The following is an 18730-nucleotide window of genomic DNA, read 5'->3' on the forward strand; positions in this document are numbered from 1 at the left end:
TGAGGTCACATTAGACGTCAATTTATCATCGGGACCGGCGGTCATTCATCACGGATGTGTGCATGGCTTTTTTTTTTCTTTACCTTTTTTTCCCCACGTCCATCGATCCACCTCGTCCTTAAATGGCACGGCTTTCCATGGAACTTTTTGTTTATTTTTCTATTTTATAATTCACTGATTTTGGAAAAAAAAAAGTCAATCGTCTTTTGTTCTCGACCTAAAGTTCAAACCTGTACGTTGTGTCAGGTGTTGCATTAAAAAAAAAAAAAAGTGAAACGCCATTTTATGCAAACGAGTCGGGTGAATGGCGTACGAAAATAATGCGACGGGAGAAATAGGTCACGTTCTAACGAAGCTTATTATTTATAAAGCCAACCTTAATAAGGTTTTACTTTCATGTAAGCGAAAGAACAATAACAATCGTCGGTCTCTCTTGTGATATTTGATCTATCAAAAGGAAACAGATCTCTTCCTTCTTGTCGCTTTTTTACTTGGGATAATAAACCCCCGTTTGGCCGTCTCCGGTTACTGCGGATATCCGCACACGGAGACATTAAAAAAAATAAAGAGTTGATTTTTTATTTTTAAATCGACCACACAGAAACGATGACGTTCGGGTAACGAACAATGTCGTGGAATTTAAATGTCACCACCGAGATAAAAAAATTTTTAAAAAGCCCTGTGGGAAAGTAGGGGGGAAAGAGAATGGCTTTTCTTGGGCGTCTATTTATTTTTTGATGGGCATCCCTGATGATTGTTATCAGTTTGAGACAGAGATGAAATGCGCAAAGATGGCCACCAAAAAGGGCCGTTGCAATTAATCTTGCAGTCGTTGTCGATAACTGAAACATTTCTCGATGTTTTCCCACAGTTTGTAATAAAAAAAACAACACGTCATTAATTCGTGAATTATGCAGATGATTCACGAGTTATTCATTGCCGATGGCCTAATTACTTGAGCCTATTTTAGATCATAAATAGTTTTTTTTTTTTTTTTTTTTTTAACTTTGATGTTATCATTAAATATTTTTGAAAATAAAATAAAGGCACTTGGGGCTGTCGGGCACTTCGCCGTCGTTGACGATGCCGCCACAGTCTACGCTGACGGACCAGGCTCCTGACCAGCAGATGGACCAGGGAACGCTGACCCCGGGGTCGGCGCGGGCCATCTGCGCCGCCCTGCCCGGACTCGTCTCGCGCCAGATCCAAGTCTGCCAGGCCCATCCAAACACCATCCAATCCGTCTCTGATGGAGCTAGAAAGGTAAACTTTAAATCTTTCAAACAAAACAAAGAAAAACGAAATTGAGATCGTCTTTTGTTTAAAAAACACGCAGGGCATACAACAATGTCAGCATCAGTTCCGCAACGAGCGCTGGAATTGCACAACCAAGGACGACCAGAATGTGTTTGGAGCCACTTTAGAAAGAGGTGAGTGTTGTTTCTTCTTTTCAATGTTCTTCCCATCACGGGGTGTGTCTATCGTTTCACACAACAAAGTCATGAAAATGGTGGTATCTTAAAAGCGATTGAATCGTTGGGACGACGCGCATATTTGGATGCATCAACATTGTCTCTCTTTCTCTTCTAATCTTTTGAATCGTATTAGAAAGAAAAAAAAAGAAGTGGGGGGGGGGGAATGGAGATAGCGAAGATTGAGACATGCAGACAGTTCTCTACGTTGAATTGAGATCATAAAAACAAGAAGAAGAAACGTAGTCGTAAACAATCGTTTCTTCAACCCCGAAAATGATTGTGGAATTATGCCGACGTAGCCTCGTCCCTTTTTTCTTTTTTAAATTGTAGAATCAACAAAGAGAAAACGTGTTGGTTGTGTCTTTTTAAGTTAAAAATGAGGTAGTATTTCAATCACGACAAGCGCGATTGTCGATTCCAGCCGTGTGCTGGAAAGTTTTTTTGTTTTTTTTTCCACCTGTCTTGATATTTTCTTCATCAAAGATAAATCAAACTGTTTTTAGAACAACAACGAATTTGGGAAGGGGAAAGAACCGTTGCCAAGAAACAAACAAAACGGCCCTTAAATGTATTTAACACGTCCGTCCAGACGGACACCCCGTCATCACAAGTATTTTTGTTTTCTGGCCCAGCAACGTGCCAGGTGGGGAGAGAGATCCAGCATCCGCTAGATTCGTGTTTACGTGGATGAATATTTTTGAGAATTAAATATCGATGCCAGGTGGTCTCCGATAGCGGCAATGTCGGAATTTCCGGGTTTTTAAAAAAATATTATCGATAGGCGTTTTGAAAAAAAAAAAAGAAGAAAAGAATAGCTCAATAAATCTGGGGAAGGTTATGTGGCATTTTGAAAACCAACAGATGGCGTTGATTGAGTTGCTTGACGTTTGAGGGACAACAACATTTTCATTGAATTTCAATAGTTGGCCAATCGTTTTGTTGCGCTGTCGTCGCTTGATTGACCTATTTAAAAAAACTTGAATTCAGAAAAAAACGATTTAAAAAAAAATGCATCAACACGAAACAGTTGAAAGGTAAAATGTTCAAAGTTTTTTTGTTTTTTTTTTTTGAAAGACCGAGGACCCTGAGGAAAATGTGATACAACATCATTACATCGGACGATAGCCGCAAGCGTTTTTTTAACACCGGCCGCAAGAGAGAGAGAGAGAGTTAATTAGTCGGGATTGAGTTGTTGTACAACACACAGCATCTCCATGGGAGGTCTGGCTGTTGTTTCTTCCCAATTCTGAAACTATTTTTCTTCTTTTTTTTTTTTTTTTTAACGGGAGAGAGGGGGGGAATAGAGTTATTATGTATATATTATATAGATATATATTTTATTACACATGTCGAGTGTGTGAGGGGAAGATTGGATTGTCGGAGGAATTTTTTTTTCTTTTTTAAATTGTTGGACACCTATTGCGCCCGCAATCGAGTTGGGTGGCCATCTTTACCACAAACATTTCATATTTTCTACTGGATTTATTGCTTCTTTTCTTTTCTGAATAAGAAGGGGGAGGTAGATAGAATTCACACATAGTTGTCGGATGATGATTCAATTATTTAAAAAAATGCGTTTCCCAATTTCTTTTTGAAAAAAAAAAAAAAATCTGATGTCTGGAGCGCATCGTGACACGAAAAAAAAAAATGTTTTCAAGATAGAAAAAAAAAGAATGAGAAGGTCATCGGTTCGGCTTTCAATTTTTTTTTTTTTTTTCATAAATAGATATAAGAGTTGACAGCTTTGTCTAAGGTCTCCACACAATATATAGGAGCTATGCTTTATTACGCAGGTATGTGTGTCCTCGAAAAAGAGCGGGCCCCCCCTGTTCCATTAGACACGCTCTCCCCACCTTTCAACACACAGTCGGTCCTTTGTAGACCTTCACGTGTGTACGTGGCATTCATCGTGCCGACTTTCTTTCTTCAAGAATCTCAAACTCAAACATGTTCTTCTTCTTCTTCTTTGATTATTTCATCTTTCCCCCCATCATCCTGAATTTTAAATGGATTTTTTTTTTGTGTCCTATTCGAAAGGGTCGTCATCATTTGAGCTAGAAAAGAGAAAAAAAAGGAAATTTTATTTGATGTGTCTCTTGAGGTGTAGGAAAGAAAAGGGCTCTGACTGTTGTCGTTTTCAAAAATGTAGGACGGAGTACCTGGTAATGAGATTGGAACTTGTGATGATGATGGGAGAGGCGGAGTTCTAGGCCGCCCACTTTTTTTTTCAACATTAATTTCATATTTCTTTTTTTTTTTTTGTTTCTTCGAAAACATTTTTTTTGTGTGTGCGTGTTTCCCACCTTACCGTGTGTGGTCTGACATTTCCAGTCATTAACACGAACACTGAGAAGGTTACCCTACAGGAGCTAATCTCTCTCCATATTTAGATGCTAATTGCGCTACAATTACAAATTTCTTTGTATACACGTTGTGACGTTTTTTTTCGAAATTTTTATTTTTGATACATAATCAGATGACAAGAACGTCAACAACAACAAAAAAAAATAGGGGGGACCGTTTTTTTTTTCGCGTGTCGGGAAGAACCTTTTTCTTTAAAAGGATCACGGCATGTGTCCAACATTTCTCTCTTTTTTCTTGACATTTTATTTTTTTTTTTTCACAGCGATTTTAAACTCTTGTCCTTCTAAAATTCTATTGTCCACACCTGGATGTCATGTTCTAATCAACACCTTTTTTTTGGGGGGGGGGGGTATGGCTAAGGTGTGAATACGAAAAGAAAAAAGAAGGGAATCCATCATTTTTTGATTCTTGTTCCATGTTAGTTCTTTTTTTTTTTAATAATAATAAATTATTCCGACCACACCTGATGATGGAAATGTTGCGAGTTAATTAGTTGTTGTAATAGCCCCCCTGAAAAAAAAAATGTAAATATTATTTTGAAAAAAAAAAGAAATACCTGGAAAATGAAAGAAACTCGATGATGGAGCTCTTTCTTTTTTTTCGTAGTTTGTGCATCTCTTTTGTGCTTGACCCTCCATTCTCTAGTAAACAACAAAAGAGATGAATCTCACATCGGCGGAAGAAGGTCTGGCCGTGACCAATTTCGATGCTCGGAACAATCAGGGGTGGTCTCATTTCAAACTTTGCATTTTCTTCTTCTCCTTTTCTCCCCTTCAAACTATTTCCAAAGTCAAAAAAAAAAAAAAAAGGGATTGTCTATTCAAGAAAAAAAAAATTCTTTTGAAGAGAGTGGAACCATTTGAGTTCAAATGAATGTTCCATAAAAAAAAAAAAACTAAGAAATTCATAAATAGCCTTGTGTGTGACAATGCAAAGGTGATGGAGGACGTTTCAATAATTATCACATTTTCTTTTTGTTTTTTTAAATAGGGAGCAGAGAAACGGCTTTCATTTACGCCGTGACATCGGCAGGCGTCGTGCATGCTGTCACGCAGGCCTGCTCGTTAGGCAACCTCACCGAGTGTAGCTGCGATATGGAGCGACAGGGTCTGCCCGCCCCTGACGGATGGAAATGGGGAGGATGTTCGTAAGTTTAAATATATTCTTTTTTTTTTTTTTTAATTCTAGTTGTAAATCTATAAAAAAAAAAAAGAAAAATGTTAAGCCAATAACGAACAGGTGGACACGAAAATTTTGACACCTTTTCGGGGTCTTTCGGTATATTTTCTTTAAAAAAAAAAAAAAAATATTTCGGTGGCTGTTTGAACGGGCCGAAAGTGTGAAACTGTTTGTTTGACGGCCTTCCCTTTTTTTTTTTTTTTTTTCACCTTTTATGTGTTTATTATTTTTTTGGTTGGTAGGGATGGAATTTTATTTAACTTGAATTTTGTTGAAAACAGAGACAACATCCGCTACGGGATCCAATTTGCCCGGCAATTCGTCGACGCTCCCGAAAAGGCCGTCCAGAAAAAGCCGAAGAACGTCCGTAACTTGATGAACCTCCACAATAACGAAGCCGGTCGTAAGGTAAGATTGACTCATTTAAATCGCTTGAAAGTCTCAACTGACTCGACTCATTAGCGAAAATGTTTGCATGTTCGGGGCAAAATCATTTGGAAATGGAGACAATGGCTTTTAGTGTATAATTCCTTATCATTTTACAAAAGAGAAGGAACACATTCCAAAAGGGAATGATAGAAATGCGCTGTCGTGTTGCGTGTTTCTCATTCCTCAATTTTCACATTTCTTTTCCCCCTCCTCCACCCCCCTGACTTGTGGGAAACTGAAAATGGATCCAGTAAGTTAACGTGGAAGAGATATGAAGAAAAATCAAGGGACATTCTCTACATTCCCGGGTAGGAAACTCCCTTTCCTCTCTGTACTCGTGTGACAGCTATTAATTGCCCCTTTAAAAAAAGATTCCTGTTTGTTTCATTTTATCGCAATCATCTTTTTTTTTTTTTTTTTTTTTTTGAAAAATGCAAAAAAAAATAGGAAATTAATTCGTTTGTTTTATCGCACTGAATGTGGGAAAAAGGGTCAGTTCATTTTGTCTTTTGTTTCCTTAATTCTGTAAGGTCAATCAGAAAATTCCTTTTTTTTTTACGATCCTTTTAAAAAGAATATATCATCGACGATGAGAGGGGGGGGGGAGTCATCACGATTTTTTTTTCTTTTTTCTTCGGGGTCCATCATCAATTATAGTGGCTTAAAGAAATTCCAGAAAGGATCTCTCTCTTCCTGTGTGTTTGAATCCTAAAGGTGGGCAAGAGAAAATGTTGATTGACTGGAACGCGTTTTTTTTTGTTTCCCACATTTCCAAACAGAAATTTTGACAACTCTGAAAAAAAAAATGAAATTTAAAGAAAATAAAAATTAATTAAATATACCGCATATCTCATCCTCCTCTCGCACTATGCCCCTCCTCTCCTCCCTTTTTTTTTTTTTTTTCTTTCTTCAAGTTAAAAAAAGAAACCGGATCGAATTTCGAGAGCCTTTCGGTTCTTTTCCCCCTCCCTTCGCCCGATCCTCCTTTGATATGTTACCCCCCTCCAGTGCGGATGCCCTTGTATACACACACACACACCTTCTGTGTTTAGTAGACTATCTGCAAACACCGTGAATAATTTTTACAATCGAGTCTATTGAAAGAAAAAAAAAAAAAGAAAATCTTGTTATTCTTGATGTAAAAAAGGAGGGGGGGGGGAATTGAGTTAAAGAAAAACGGAAATGGAAGGCGCTTATTATTGTGATGTAAGTTATCAAAAGAACGTTGAACGACGACATGAATGTCTGGCCGCCAAAACGCCTCAATTTAGTTTGTAGAGGGGAAAAAAGAAAAAAACAAAAACAAATGAGAAACGGATGTTATTTGATAAAATAATTTATGATCATCATTTTCGTGTGTTTGGCAGGCCATAGCGACTCTGATGCGGATGCAGTGCCGCTGCCACGGCGTGTCAGGTGAGAATACCTCCGTTATGTATTAACATTGGAAGGCCTTTCTAAAAAGTTTGGCCGAGAAAAACAAAAACAAAATACTCAATTTCGAATTCTTTTTTTTTTTTTTTTTCTTTTGTGTGTGTGTGGAATGGCGTGGCAAAAAACCGTGACGACAGGCTCTTGCGAGTTGAAGACGTGCTGGAGGACCATGCCCACTTTTGCCCAGGTGGGCGACTACCTGAAACAGAAATACGAAAACGCCGTTCAGGTAAAAAAAAAAAAAAAGCCCAAATTTTTTTTGTTTTTTTTTTATATTTAAACCGCTCGCATGCATAAAGGACATGTATTTTTACGGTAGAGATGCGACAAGAGACACACAGACTTGACAGGATGACACTTGAAAACACAACAACAACAACAACGAAAAACCGCAAAATAGTTTTTTTGAATGTTTTTTTTTTAAAAAAAAAAAAGAAAAAAAAGAAAGAAGCTTTAGGGAGAGGGACTAAAATTTCAGACTGGTTATGTAAATTTTTTTTAAAAATTCAAATGCGAAACGTTTTTTCAAACTTGATCTCGTACACATGTAGAACTTAGTGAGAGCCATAGGGGTCGTTTGATTGATCTGTGTCAAACTGGTGAGATAATTGAGTAGCCAACCAGTCCGTGAACTCGGCAGATTCACATAAACATTTTCCAACAGAACATAAAGAAATTGTTCAATTTTTTTTTTTTTTTTTTTTTGTTTTTCCTACTTGTGGTGTAACAATTTTCGTGAAACTGGGCGGGAACAAAAGAAAGAGCTGTCGAAATTCCTCCTGTTCATACTTTTTGATTCTTCCCCAATTTACATAAAGCAGATAGTTGCAATATCTTTTTGGAATTTATTTTTCGTTTTGTAAACCAGACTAGTTTTTTCTTTTCTCTCTTTTTTTTTTCAAAGGGAATTTGTTCGTAGTAGCTCGAAAGTCGAATAAAAACTACATTTTTTTGACAGTAAATATATTTTGTGTTTACATCTTTTTTTTTTTTTTTTTTTTTGCTTTAGTTGAGGGAACATTTTTTTTTTGTTTTGTTTCTATTGTCTCTTCTTATTTTTTGATTTCTGTTGTAAATTAAATAGAAAAAAAAACAATACCCGAAGCAGTAGGAGAAAATATATGTACGTTAAGGCACGTTGGTAAAATAACGTGGGGCTGTCAACCTGTCGGCCCACCTGGTCCCGAGCTCCTGACGGCCTTCTTTTTAATGATCATTTTTTTTTTCTTCTTCTTCTTCTGCTTCTTAAAGCTTTTATCTCTTTCCCCTTTGAGAATTTTTGCTTCTTGCTTTGTTTTGTTTTTTTCTACCTTCATCCAGCTGCTGTCTCTCCCGCTGCTTTTATGAAAGGAAACATTCCGATAGTCTGTACTTATAATATTCCCTCTGTTACGTCTACACACACAGAAGAAAAAAAAAAAAGGGCCATTTTTGTTTATTAATGAGACTACGACGACTAAGAGACAAGCCGAATGTGAACGTTGTGAAAGTAGCGGTCGCATGTCAGTCTTCTCATTATTCATCATCGATAGTATTAACCTGTTTTTTTTTTTTTTTCTATGTTCTTTGTTTTGTTTTGTCAGATGAAACCGACGAAATTCGTGAGAACGGTAAGAAACGCATTTTTCTTTATCGTTGTGTTACCCACATTCGTTTTTGTTTTGTTTTGTTTTTTGTTTTTGTTGCTTTGTTTTTGTTTTTTATTCAATATTTTTGAATGCCATCTAGTGTGAAAAGAATGAACAAAGTACGCTATATTTAGAAAGAAAGATAAACATTGAATAAGTTGATTGAACACCAGAACAAAACATTGAAGTTCTAATGCCTTTGATTTCATTTGGATTAAAGATGATGCAGGATAAAATGTCTTCCAAGGAATTGGACATTCAACCTTCTTCCATCAAGACGAAGCGACAGGCTCCTCTGGGCAAGACGGACTTGATCCACATCCACAAATCGCCCAATTACTGCGTCGAAGACCCGAAGAAGGGCATCTTGGGCACGTCTGGACGAGTTTGCAACAAGAATTCAACGGGCTCCGACAGCTGCGATCTACTCTGCTGCGGCAGGGGCTATAACACCCAGGTAAAGCATCATTTAACACCTCAACCGTTTTTTTCCCGTGCCATTTAACGAGTGCCGTTCATCTTACTGGACATCCAATTCCAACACATATAAAAAAAAAATGGGGTCAAATTCTCGCTTTACTGCAGAAAAAGCAATTAAAATATAAGAGATGTTTGAATTCTTAAAACGAGTTCATTTGAAATTTCAAAGAATATATTCCTCCATCTCCAGGTGTTTTAATGTTTTAATTTTCTTCTTCCACAGGTGGTCAGACACGTTGAACGCTGTTTCTGCCGATTCGTCTGGTGCTGTCAAGTCAAGTGCAAGACCTGCGTGACCATGTTGGACGTCCACACGTGCAAATAGCTTCCCAACTAGAACGAGTTAGTGTCACCTTCATCATAGTTTTCTTTTTTAATCTCTCCTTTGCATGAAAGAAAGTTTTTATTTTTTACAATACCCCTCCCAACAAGAGATGGATGCATCATCAGTATTAAATATTCGGACGTTATTATTTTTTTTTTAAATATTATTATCCCATCTTACGAGATAATAATACTTTTTGGCCCTATGTTAACGTGCCAGCGCCCTCTCCTTAGAAAAAATGGCCTAATATCCATAATTGAAAATCGTTTAGTAGTCGTAAAAAAAAAAGTGTCCGGTCATCTCCCCCCCCCCCCCCATTTTAAATGTCATTTTTACCAGCTATATGATTATTATAAATATTTTCTATTACGTCAGCGAAAAAGAAAAATCGTTAAGATTATGATGTACATAAATTCATCCGCATCTCCCTGTCCTCCCCTCCCCCCTCATCTTTCTGTACATGAAATCCGTAAAGTGTGTGAACTGTTTCAAGTCAATCGCCGAATTCACTTGCAAAAATTATCCACACGTTTCATATTTTTAGAAATCCTTTCCTCGTTTTTGAGAAGCCAGTGAAATGATACAGTTTTTAAAAAATTACAATTTTTCGTGTAAAATTAAAGGGAAAAAGAGTTTACATAATCGTGAGTGTGTTTGTGGGAGGAAGAGGAGGAGAAAGGATCTGTTACGCTTTTCGATTCTGTGTATCTTTCAGTTTCTCTCATCTTCATTTATTTTGGAACCCGCCCCCTTTTATTTTTTAATGATGTCATTTTCTTTTTTTCCATTTAAAATCAATGGGGAGGTTCAAATTTCAGAATTTTTTTTTTTTTTTTCGCGCCATTTTTAACTGATCACTTTTACACATCGATCCGTTTTAATCTCATTTTCCATACACACACACGCGCGAAAAGGAAGTTATGGATAGAAATTGGTTTTGAAGAGTCTCGTCGTCATGTTTTTGCGTCCATCTCTCTATATTTTAAGTGTTTTATTTGTGGCGTGAATCATTTTGTGTTGTCTGTGTGTGTACCATGTCGTTCAGTGTTCTTCCCGAAAGAGTAAACAAAAAACCCAAAAAAAAAGAAAGAAGCAGGAAATCGATACAGTTTATTTATACTTTTGAATATAAAAAAAAAAATACCCGCACATCTTCAAAGTTGATGACAGTAGCGGGTTAGCCTATTTTCAAGAGGGTCAAGGATGACACGGACAAGTGATGCGCCGATGCTCTTGACACACACCAAAACTAACCAGGCGAAATCAAAGATTTTAAGCGGGCTGCCCTTTTTGCGCGTTAAGAAAAACCCAAGTGAGTTTTAATATTCAATTTTTATGAAATACGATTTAATCTGGCATCAACATTCCTCTTCTATACAGATCACGCGTGGAACGCTTTTTAAAAAATTAGTACGTGCTTGGATTTCCAAAATCCTGTTTCGTCGGCCGACAGAAAGGGGAGTGTCGAAAAACAAAAATGAAAACTATAGAAGGGGTGCATGGCGTTGGGAACTGCTGGGACATTTGATAAATCGACCGAACGTGTAAATGAAAATCAAACCTTTTTTTTTTTTTTTTTTTTTAACATTTTCATTTTTTTTTTTTGGGGCTGATTGAAATTCTAGTAGATCCTGGTATGTACACCCCAACCGACTACACCGGATCACACACACACACACAAGAGTCTGCTGGGTGGACCCGGTGCTCTCCCCCCCTCATTTTTCTTTTGAGGTCCATCCCTCACTAGGAAAGTGGAAGTTACCATGGTAATGGCATGGCCCTTGTGTATATATACAACAGAAAAGCAAACGGGCGCCACAGCCGGGAATGAAATAACGCCGCGGTGAAAAGAAAGAGAGAGAGAAGAAGAAAAAAATTCGTGGCGTCCGTCAAGTTTAGTGTCCGGCAGTCCTTCAGTGTATCCAGCAGCGCATTTCTCCCTCAGCGAAAGTGTTGAATTTTTGGTTTTCTTTGGCTGCGATGAAGATGTCCGCCGCTTTTGGCCCTTCATTGGCCATCGTCGCCACCCTTTTATTGGCCTCAGGTTAGATTTGAGATTTCATTCGAAATGAGTTCCAGAACTTGGCTGTGTTACTATGTAAATTCAATTATTCAAATTCGACATTGATTTTTTTGAATTATTTTGCTTGTTTTTGGCCAGCAGCCAGGACAGCTGGTTTCCCTACCCAATCACGAACGCATATTTAGTTGTCAATTATAACGTTCGCAGTGTCTACGCTTTTGCGTGAATGTTTCTGATTAACCAGAAAAAGAAACGAACCATTTTTTTGTGTGTGTGTGTGTGTTTGGCAGGGAAAACTTTGACACACTTGAAAAAGGGTTATCAATTTTTTTTTTGAATAGCACAAGTGGTGAATGTAGTCGTGGCAGCTCTTGAGAAGGGAAAAAAAAAAGACGTGTCAGCATCAATTTTATGATTGACAAAATTTCGTAGACGAGTTTGTTCTGCAAATGGTATTTGCTCTTAGCAATAAGTGATATTTAAAAAAAAATTAATTAATTCAGGTGTTCACGAAAAGTGAAATGTATTCATGATGTAGCCTAGATTTGTGTTTCGTTCGGAGGTAGTAAGGTTGACGTGCTCGACGCCCACTTGCGCATCTCGAGTTACTCATACAATCAACCCCGATCCTGTTTTCGTGTGCGTTTTTATATTTGATGGTTATAATATTCAACAGATCCAATTTCCATTTTTTTTTTGTGTGTGTACAGAAATTAATAATAATACTTTCCTTCACGGTTCATTTTTCATTGACTGCAGCCAAATCGCTAATGGCTAAACAACGTGAAAAATGATGAATTAAAACAATTTTGCAAAACAGATTCTGGTTTGATTTTAACCAAATATTTATGCTAATGGTTATGTGATCTTTCTGGCAGGTTACTGCACCGAAGATGTAACGGGAAGCGAACCACCGACTTCTGAAGCCGCCACGGTGCCAGTGACGCAGGATAATGGTGTTGGAACACAAACGATGACGACCTCTTCGATGCAAACACTTGGCTTGGATGTCACGGATGGCCCTGCTGCTGATGCATCACAATCACCGGAGAATAACAATCAAACAGAAACTGATCTAGCAGAGATTGCTCTCGCCACGTCGATGGCGCAACCCTCAGATGTTCCAGTTACTGTTTCGGAAGAGACAATTACAACGAACCAACAGGACGTGCCTTCACCTGAGCCATCTGTTAGTGGTTCTCCAGTAGAAGGAACAACTTTGACGAACCTACCGGCCACGACTGTAACCGTTCAATCAACAAGTTCCACGACGATTAGGCAGACTGAGAAACCGATATCGACGTCTAGCATTACTGGAACAGCGAATGTTGATCATTCGACAGCTGCGGCTGCGAATTCTCAAACGATGATAACAGATACTCCGCTGAATAGTACCATCGATTCTACAACTTCGACGACGGTTCCACCAACGACCACAAATCCTGGAACGACTACGAGGAGATCTACCAGGATCCCTAGGACGACGACTCAGAGGCGGTCGTCAACGACGACGGCACCCCTACACGAATGCGTGACATCGACGACCTGCCTCGATCCGAATGCCCATTGCGTTAATTTAGGCGGACATAACACCTGTGAATGTCGTATGGGATTTCGCAAGAGTTCGCCTGTTGGAAGGTGTGTATTAATCGCTCCTCCTTCCACGACGACGACGACGGTGCCGTCTACGACAGTGTCTTCCACGGTAGAATTGGCCACTCTGACGAATTCGAATGGTCAAAATGTGACCGCGACTAGCTCGCCTTCAGAGAGCAGTTTAACCATCCCGCCTCTGCTGCCTTCAAATAATCGAGTAAGTAGTACATTTTTACCGCTAGATGTCTGGTTCGTTATTGTTAATTTTCCCCACTAGATGTCTGGTTTGTTATTGTTAGTTTTTCCCACTAGATGTCTATTAATAATTGGTACCGATAGATGGCGATAGTTCTAGTTTATTTTGAATGGGAAAAGAATGTCCACATGTGCTCGTCTTATGTGGTTTTCAGTGCCTTATCGTAATATATTACCCTAAAGGTAAAAATCAATTCGAGATCATAGTGAAATAGTTTCGCGTCAAATAGATCCTCGAATAGTTCTGTTGGCGTACTAATCTTGTACTTGCTTCGGTTTAAAATGTTAATTTATATTTACAGAGAGATGCCGTTCGACTGGCTTCGAATTTGAGCACCAGAGAAAAAATGGATGTTGTTTCTATTTCGTTTCAGCCAGCCTCCAGTGTGGTTGAATGGTTGCTGTCACAAGATCTTCCATTCCGCAAAGCTATTGCAAAAATTCTAAGCTCTACAAATTTCACTGTAATATTCTCGTTTATGTGTTAAATTTATATGAATAATTAAAGGTGTCCATTTCAGATAGTGGAAAATACAGAGACAATCAAGAGGCTGAACATAACTGAGGATGAAATCTTATATGTGGCTCCATCACCACAGTTAACTGCAGAAGGCCTACTTGTTTGCTTTCTAGTTCAGGATAAAGAAAAGGCCACTCCCAGACACCGTTCATTTATTGACGGCACTGTTGCACGTCGAAAGAGAGAAACGAATGTTACGGACGAGATTTCCACTGGTTACCTACCCTCTGTATGGATTACCACAGCCATTGGAAATAGTCAACATCACTTGGAAGCAGCGGTACATCATATTATTTAGACACCAAATTGTTAGTCAAAAACCGTTCCCTATCCAAAGAATTGTTTGTTTCTTTACGAATAGCTGAACCAAACCGTCTGTTCCCTCTATGGTGGGATAATCCCGTATGAACTTCTTTCAGTTGAGCAACTTGCGGCTGCTTCCCTTTTCGAGCGACGGTTGGATATCTTCATCCCACTTATACTGGTGGCCGCCCTCGGTTTCATGGGCCTGGCTGTCAGCTTAGTTTGCATTCGAGCCAAGACAAGATCAATGGCCACTTGGGATCCTCCAGCCGGAGTGGTTTTCGGAAAGGTTTTTTCCTTAATGCCATAATTTTTTGTTACTTATAGACGGTGTGGTCTTGAACTGTTTTCACTTCTCATTCGAATTACAGACTAGTATTAACAGAGAAAGCAGAGAAGATCCATTGGGTTGTACTAGCAAACCCGATGCTACTGGCAATCATTTAGCCACAGATGAACAATGTCGCGATGGTGAAGAGCAGCTTATGAAAAATTCGTCCGAAATTCATGCAGATGACGACGTTTGGGTCGTGCCTTACGAGGATGGTCCTCCACAGGGCAATCCTGGACATATGAAAACCCAATACGAAGACACAAAGCTTTAACAAAAAAATGTAACGTTTAATTAAAAATATCCGGTGTAATTTTCTTAGCGGAACAACCCCGGCAATATGTTGTCAGTCGAGTCATCAAAAGCCATACCATCCCAATTGTGTTTCCTTTTGAAAAATTCTGAAGTAGAGTTCGTTCAACAATGTGTAGACATTAGTTATTGATTGCTAAATTTATTTCATTAATCGTAGGTACATGCTTTGTCCTTTTTAAAATTTAATGTACAGACTCAAATTTCAAGTAAGTTCACAGCAAAATCCAGTGCTATTTTTAAAGCGTCATTTTCTTGCATATGGAACATTGGAATACGTGGACGAATACAAAAATAAACGATCAACATTTTTGTGAATTCCAACTCAACTTCCGTGGTCGATGTTTTTCTGGTACTAAATGCATCAAATTTGATTTATTTTAGCGCCAAACATTATATTTTATCTGTATTTTTCTGTTTGTTTTGTTCGGTATCTTCGCTACTGGCAACATTGCAAGTCGACAGGTGTTGTCGTGGCGCCAGTTAGTTAAGATGTTCACTTGTCTTTTGATTTTAGCCACGTTAACAGTCTTCATTTTAAATATAGATTAACTACTTTTCGGTTTTAACGTCTTAATTTTATCGTTATAAAACATAAGTCATATTTGGAAATGTCCTATTCAGGTAATGCTGTGTTAGTCAAGCTTTTCAAGTAGATTGTTAAATTATCAAATGAACATTTAGGAATTGATAACATCTCTCAAAAATTATCTACAGGATCCCCTTGTAATTCCTTAGAAGGAATCTGCGCCATATGCCTGGGAGTTCCTGACAATAAGTCATTTGCCAGTAACTGTCTCCACGAATTTTGTTTTATTTGTTTACTCGAATGGTCAAAGGTAAACAAGATTTTGGCAAACGTAACTATGAATCAGATGTCCTAAATTTTTGCTTCTACTGTAGATCAAAGCTGAATGTCCATTGTGCATGCAACCTTTGTGCTCAATCATCCATAATGTGAAGTTTGATCATGAATATGATGAGCTGGAAATTCAGAAATTGGGAAAGCATTCATCAAGACCATTTCCATCTCCTGTTGTGCTGTTGCAACGGCAGTCACTACACAACTCTACCTTGGCAAATGCCAGCAATCCCCAGGGCACCACCAAAAACCACCTGCAAACACCAACCACTTCTGGAAGGAGGCAGACTATTCACACTGGTATACGAAAGCAAAGCACAGTTCCTCGACAGTCTGAAAAGCAGTTGATTGCCCAGAATCATCTAGCCAAGGCTCTAAAACCTGGTGAACGAACTGCTAACGTGATTCGCTACTCACTTAGATCTAGAACTATCCTACGTGACGATATTGATCGTGCTTGTGACACTGAGCTTGTAACTTCACTTGCATTTAGTTTAAATTGTACCCTTTCAATAATTTCCCCGTTGTTTTAGGTAAATGAATTCCGTCCAATCAGTTCTTCTTCTGCTGTCACGATTTCTAACATGCTACCAGTAATTAACGTCACTGCTGACCCAGCTGAGAAAGTGCTGTTGTGGCATGATTTTGTTCCGACTGACATGCGTAACCAAATGGTCCAAAAACTTGTGGTGGCCATAATTTCTGATCCAGTTTTTGATCCCCATAATCACATGGAAAGGGTGATTGCCTACATGCGCCGAATCGAAAGGGATATATACATGAAGGCTTATTCGGAAGATGTGTACTTTGCGTTTTGTTCGGAAAAGATTGCGGAATTACGGGACATGGACAAGACTCGAAAGAGATTGTTTCTCCAGCTGTTCGAATCTTACGAGGGTGCTCTACATTCTGAACTAAACCGCGGTACTTTCTCTCAGGACGCGGTAAGTTAAATGCTATGGATGTAACATTCCTTCACCACGTAATTACGACAAACGCTGGCCATTTCTATCTTTTAGGTCAGGTTAAGTGTGAACCCTGAAATTTCTTTGGAACCTGGCAACAGCCATTTTCCCATTGAAAATCTTAAAGATACTGAAGAGGATGATCTCATTATTTTGGAAGTGCCTCCTAAACCTGTGCCTGAAATTATAACATTATCAGATTCTGATGACGACTAGTCGTCATGTAAAGTCCATCCTGCTATTTTAAGTCATTCGTTTTTCGTCGTTTTTTTGTGCTTTTGACATGTGATATTTATTTTAATTCCCTCTAAAATGTTAAAATTTCCCGAAATGTCTATGATTTTAGAAATAGCAAAGAAAAATTACCCAGCTTACAGTGGATATTATGAAATAAAGTTGCCAAATATGTATTTTTGTATTTATCTGTTATTGATTTAAAGCATTTGTAATAATTTTGGCTGTAGAACAAAGAAAATTAGTTGTGAATTTAGATTTAATAAAAAAGAAAACACAAAAAAATATATGTTTCTTTTTCAATTATGCAATATTGTTTGCGTTGGCAACGTTGCTTACGTTAAGGCGCCAAATTGTCACATGCCTTGGAGTTGGTCGACCTAATCTTCAGTTTCCTGTCTGACCTGCTCGCTGTTCTTGCAATCGCGCGTGTTCTTCTGCGTTTGTGCACGTTGTGAATTAATTTGTAACTGATGAATCGGAAAAAAAATCCGAATAACTTAAGAAACTCGATAAGCAGTAAGTTTGTTTTTCACTTTTGTTTGCAAAAAAAGTTGCAACTGTTTGGCAGAAGTAAAATTTTGGTTTGAATTTACCCTAGAAGAAAACTGAGTGAAACACATTGTATTAGCAAGGAACTCATATTCATGAAATAGAGTTTAATGTCAGCCTGTAAAGGTAATCTACTTTTGAAATGTGAATTTCAATTTCCTAAACCCAATGAATCAATGTTCAGGAATGTCGGAGCTACCTTTGGTGTATCCAGTCGAATCAGCCGTTGACCCATGTGCCATTTGCCTGGGAAAGTGTGACAATCAATCATTTCCTAAAAACTGCCTTCATGGGTTCTGTTTCATCTGCCTGCTCCAGTGGTCCAAGGTAACTATCACTTACTGAAAGAGAATTTTTCTAATTTCAAGTACAAGTGTTTCAAAATTTTTGCTAGGTGAAACCCGAATGCCCCCTATGTGTAAAACCTTTCAGCTCAGTCATACACAACATAAAATCTAATGATGAGTATGACGAATTCAATATTGACTCAGCGTGGCAAGAAGAAATGCTTAACAGTGAATTCAGTGAATCAGCTGATGATGATTCGAGCTGGAGCACTACCAGCAGTGATTCCAGCTGGTATACCATTAGCAGTACATCCAGCACAGAACTTCTTATTGTAGAAGAGCCAAGCAGTTATTTGCAGCAATACATGAGACAAGAAATAGCACTATTCAGAACGAGGAGAGAGTCTAGCAGCGAGGAATCCAGCAACGACATACCTCGCCATGAATCCAGCTGGGTCACTATTGACAGCGAAGAGAGCTCTGAAGATGATTTTTCCATAAGCGACGATATATGTTCCCGCGACCTCATCGCGAGCGGGCAGGATCTGCAAAGTCTCGACGCTTTTCTGTTGTCCCGCCATCCAGACTTGGCTGTAATTTAAACATATCAGTTGACTTTTCTGTTTTTATACTTAACGTCCAATTTTTGTATTTACAGGTACCTCACAACGATCCATCTTTTCCCACCGCGCCTCAACCAAGCCGAAATAGGATTGGTCGACTTACGCTGGTAATCGACGAAGAACCAAACAACGGTGATGCAACAGAACTGTCCTTTGTCAGGGTACCCGTGTCTGAAGTCGTTTATCGTTGGCTGCAAGGAGCATCATCGTCAGATGAAGATAATGTAAATATTGAATCACAAATTAATTCTGCTCAATGAGCTATCGCTTTCAAAGATATAGACATGTCATGTTATGTGATAATTAAACCAAGAAAAAGAAATGGGAAAGGGGGTTTTAAAAAACAAAAAATAATCGCATCCTTGTTTTTTTTTTGTTTTTTTAAAAGGGGTATGGGGTAGTAGTTCCGTGTGTGAAGTTGAAATATTAAATGTTTTGTTCATGGCTATGTTCACTATGCTAACGAAAGCTCTCGTGTTCTATAATAAAGGGAATCAAGGACAAAGGAACGGCCCTTCGATGCATCAGAAAAGGCAAGAGCCCTTCATGTGAA

At 38.4% G+C, this 18730-nt stretch overlaps 4 protein-coding genes across 5 annotated transcripts; all 4 read left to right on the top strand.

The window, feature by feature from the left end:
* Positions 1 to 1083: 1083 nt before the first annotated feature.
* On the top strand, positions 1084 to 9314 carry LOC130695097 (protein Wnt-16-like). Its single transcript, XM_057518216.1, has 6 exons — positions 1084 to 1263; positions 1337 to 1430; positions 4830 to 4986; positions 5300 to 5426; positions 8730 to 8966; positions 9213 to 9314. The coding sequence occupies exons 1-6, from the start codon at positions 1084 to 1086 to the stop codon at positions 9312 to 9314; spliced, it is 897 nt and encodes a 298-aa protein (XP_057374199.1).
* Positions 9315 to 11019: 1705 nt separating this feature from the next.
* Positions 11020 to 14960, top strand: LOC130694282 (mucin-2-like). 2 transcript variants are annotated; one of them, XM_057517352.2, is made up of 6 exons: positions 11020 to 11358; positions 12216 to 13150; positions 13491 to 13652; positions 13710 to 13988; positions 14070 to 14300; positions 14388 to 14523. In XM_057517352.2, the coding sequence occupies exons 1-6, from the start codon at positions 11295 to 11297 to the stop codon at positions 14391 to 14393; spliced, it is 1677 nt and encodes a 558-aa protein (XP_057373335.1). In that variant the 5' UTR covers positions 11020 to 11294; the 3' UTR covers positions 14394 to 14523. The 2 variants fall into 2 exon arrangements, with proteins under 2 accessions (XP_057373335.1, XP_057373334.1); XM_057517351.2 differs by having other exon boundaries at positions 11043 to 11358; positions 14383 to 14960.
* Positions 14961 to 15162: 202 nt separating this feature from the next.
* On the top strand, positions 15163 to 16850 carry LOC130694295 (uncharacterized). Its single transcript, XM_057517367.2, has 5 exons — positions 15163 to 15278; positions 15372 to 15493; positions 15558 to 15989; positions 16050 to 16460; positions 16536 to 16850. The coding sequence occupies exons 1-5, from the start codon at positions 15266 to 15268 to the stop codon at positions 16695 to 16697; spliced, it is 1140 nt and encodes a 379-aa protein (XP_057373350.1). The 5' UTR covers positions 15163 to 15265; the 3' UTR covers positions 16698 to 16850.
* A 248-nt stretch (positions 16851 to 17098) lies between these two features.
* Positions 17099 to 18714, top strand: LOC130694299 (uncharacterized). The gene is made up of 5 exons (XM_059494889.1): positions 17099 to 17234; positions 17317 to 17393; positions 17452 to 17594; positions 17662 to 18147; positions 18213 to 18714. Exons 2-5 carry the CDS (start codon positions 17378 to 17380, stop codon positions 18435 to 18437), a joined length of 870 nt encoding a protein of 289 aa, XP_059350872.1. The 5' UTR covers positions 17099 to 17234; positions 17317 to 17377; the 3' UTR covers positions 18438 to 18714.
* The last annotated feature ends 16 nt before the right edge of the window (positions 18715 to 18730 follow it).

The sequence above is a fragment of the Daphnia carinata genome, chromosome 4, assembly GCF_022539665.2.
Source record: "Daphnia carinata strain CSIRO-1 chromosome 4, CSIRO_AGI_Dcar_HiC_V3, whole genome shotgun sequence".
Lineage (NCBI taxonomy): Eukaryota > Metazoa > Arthropoda > Branchiopoda > Diplostraca > Daphniidae > Daphnia > Daphnia carinata.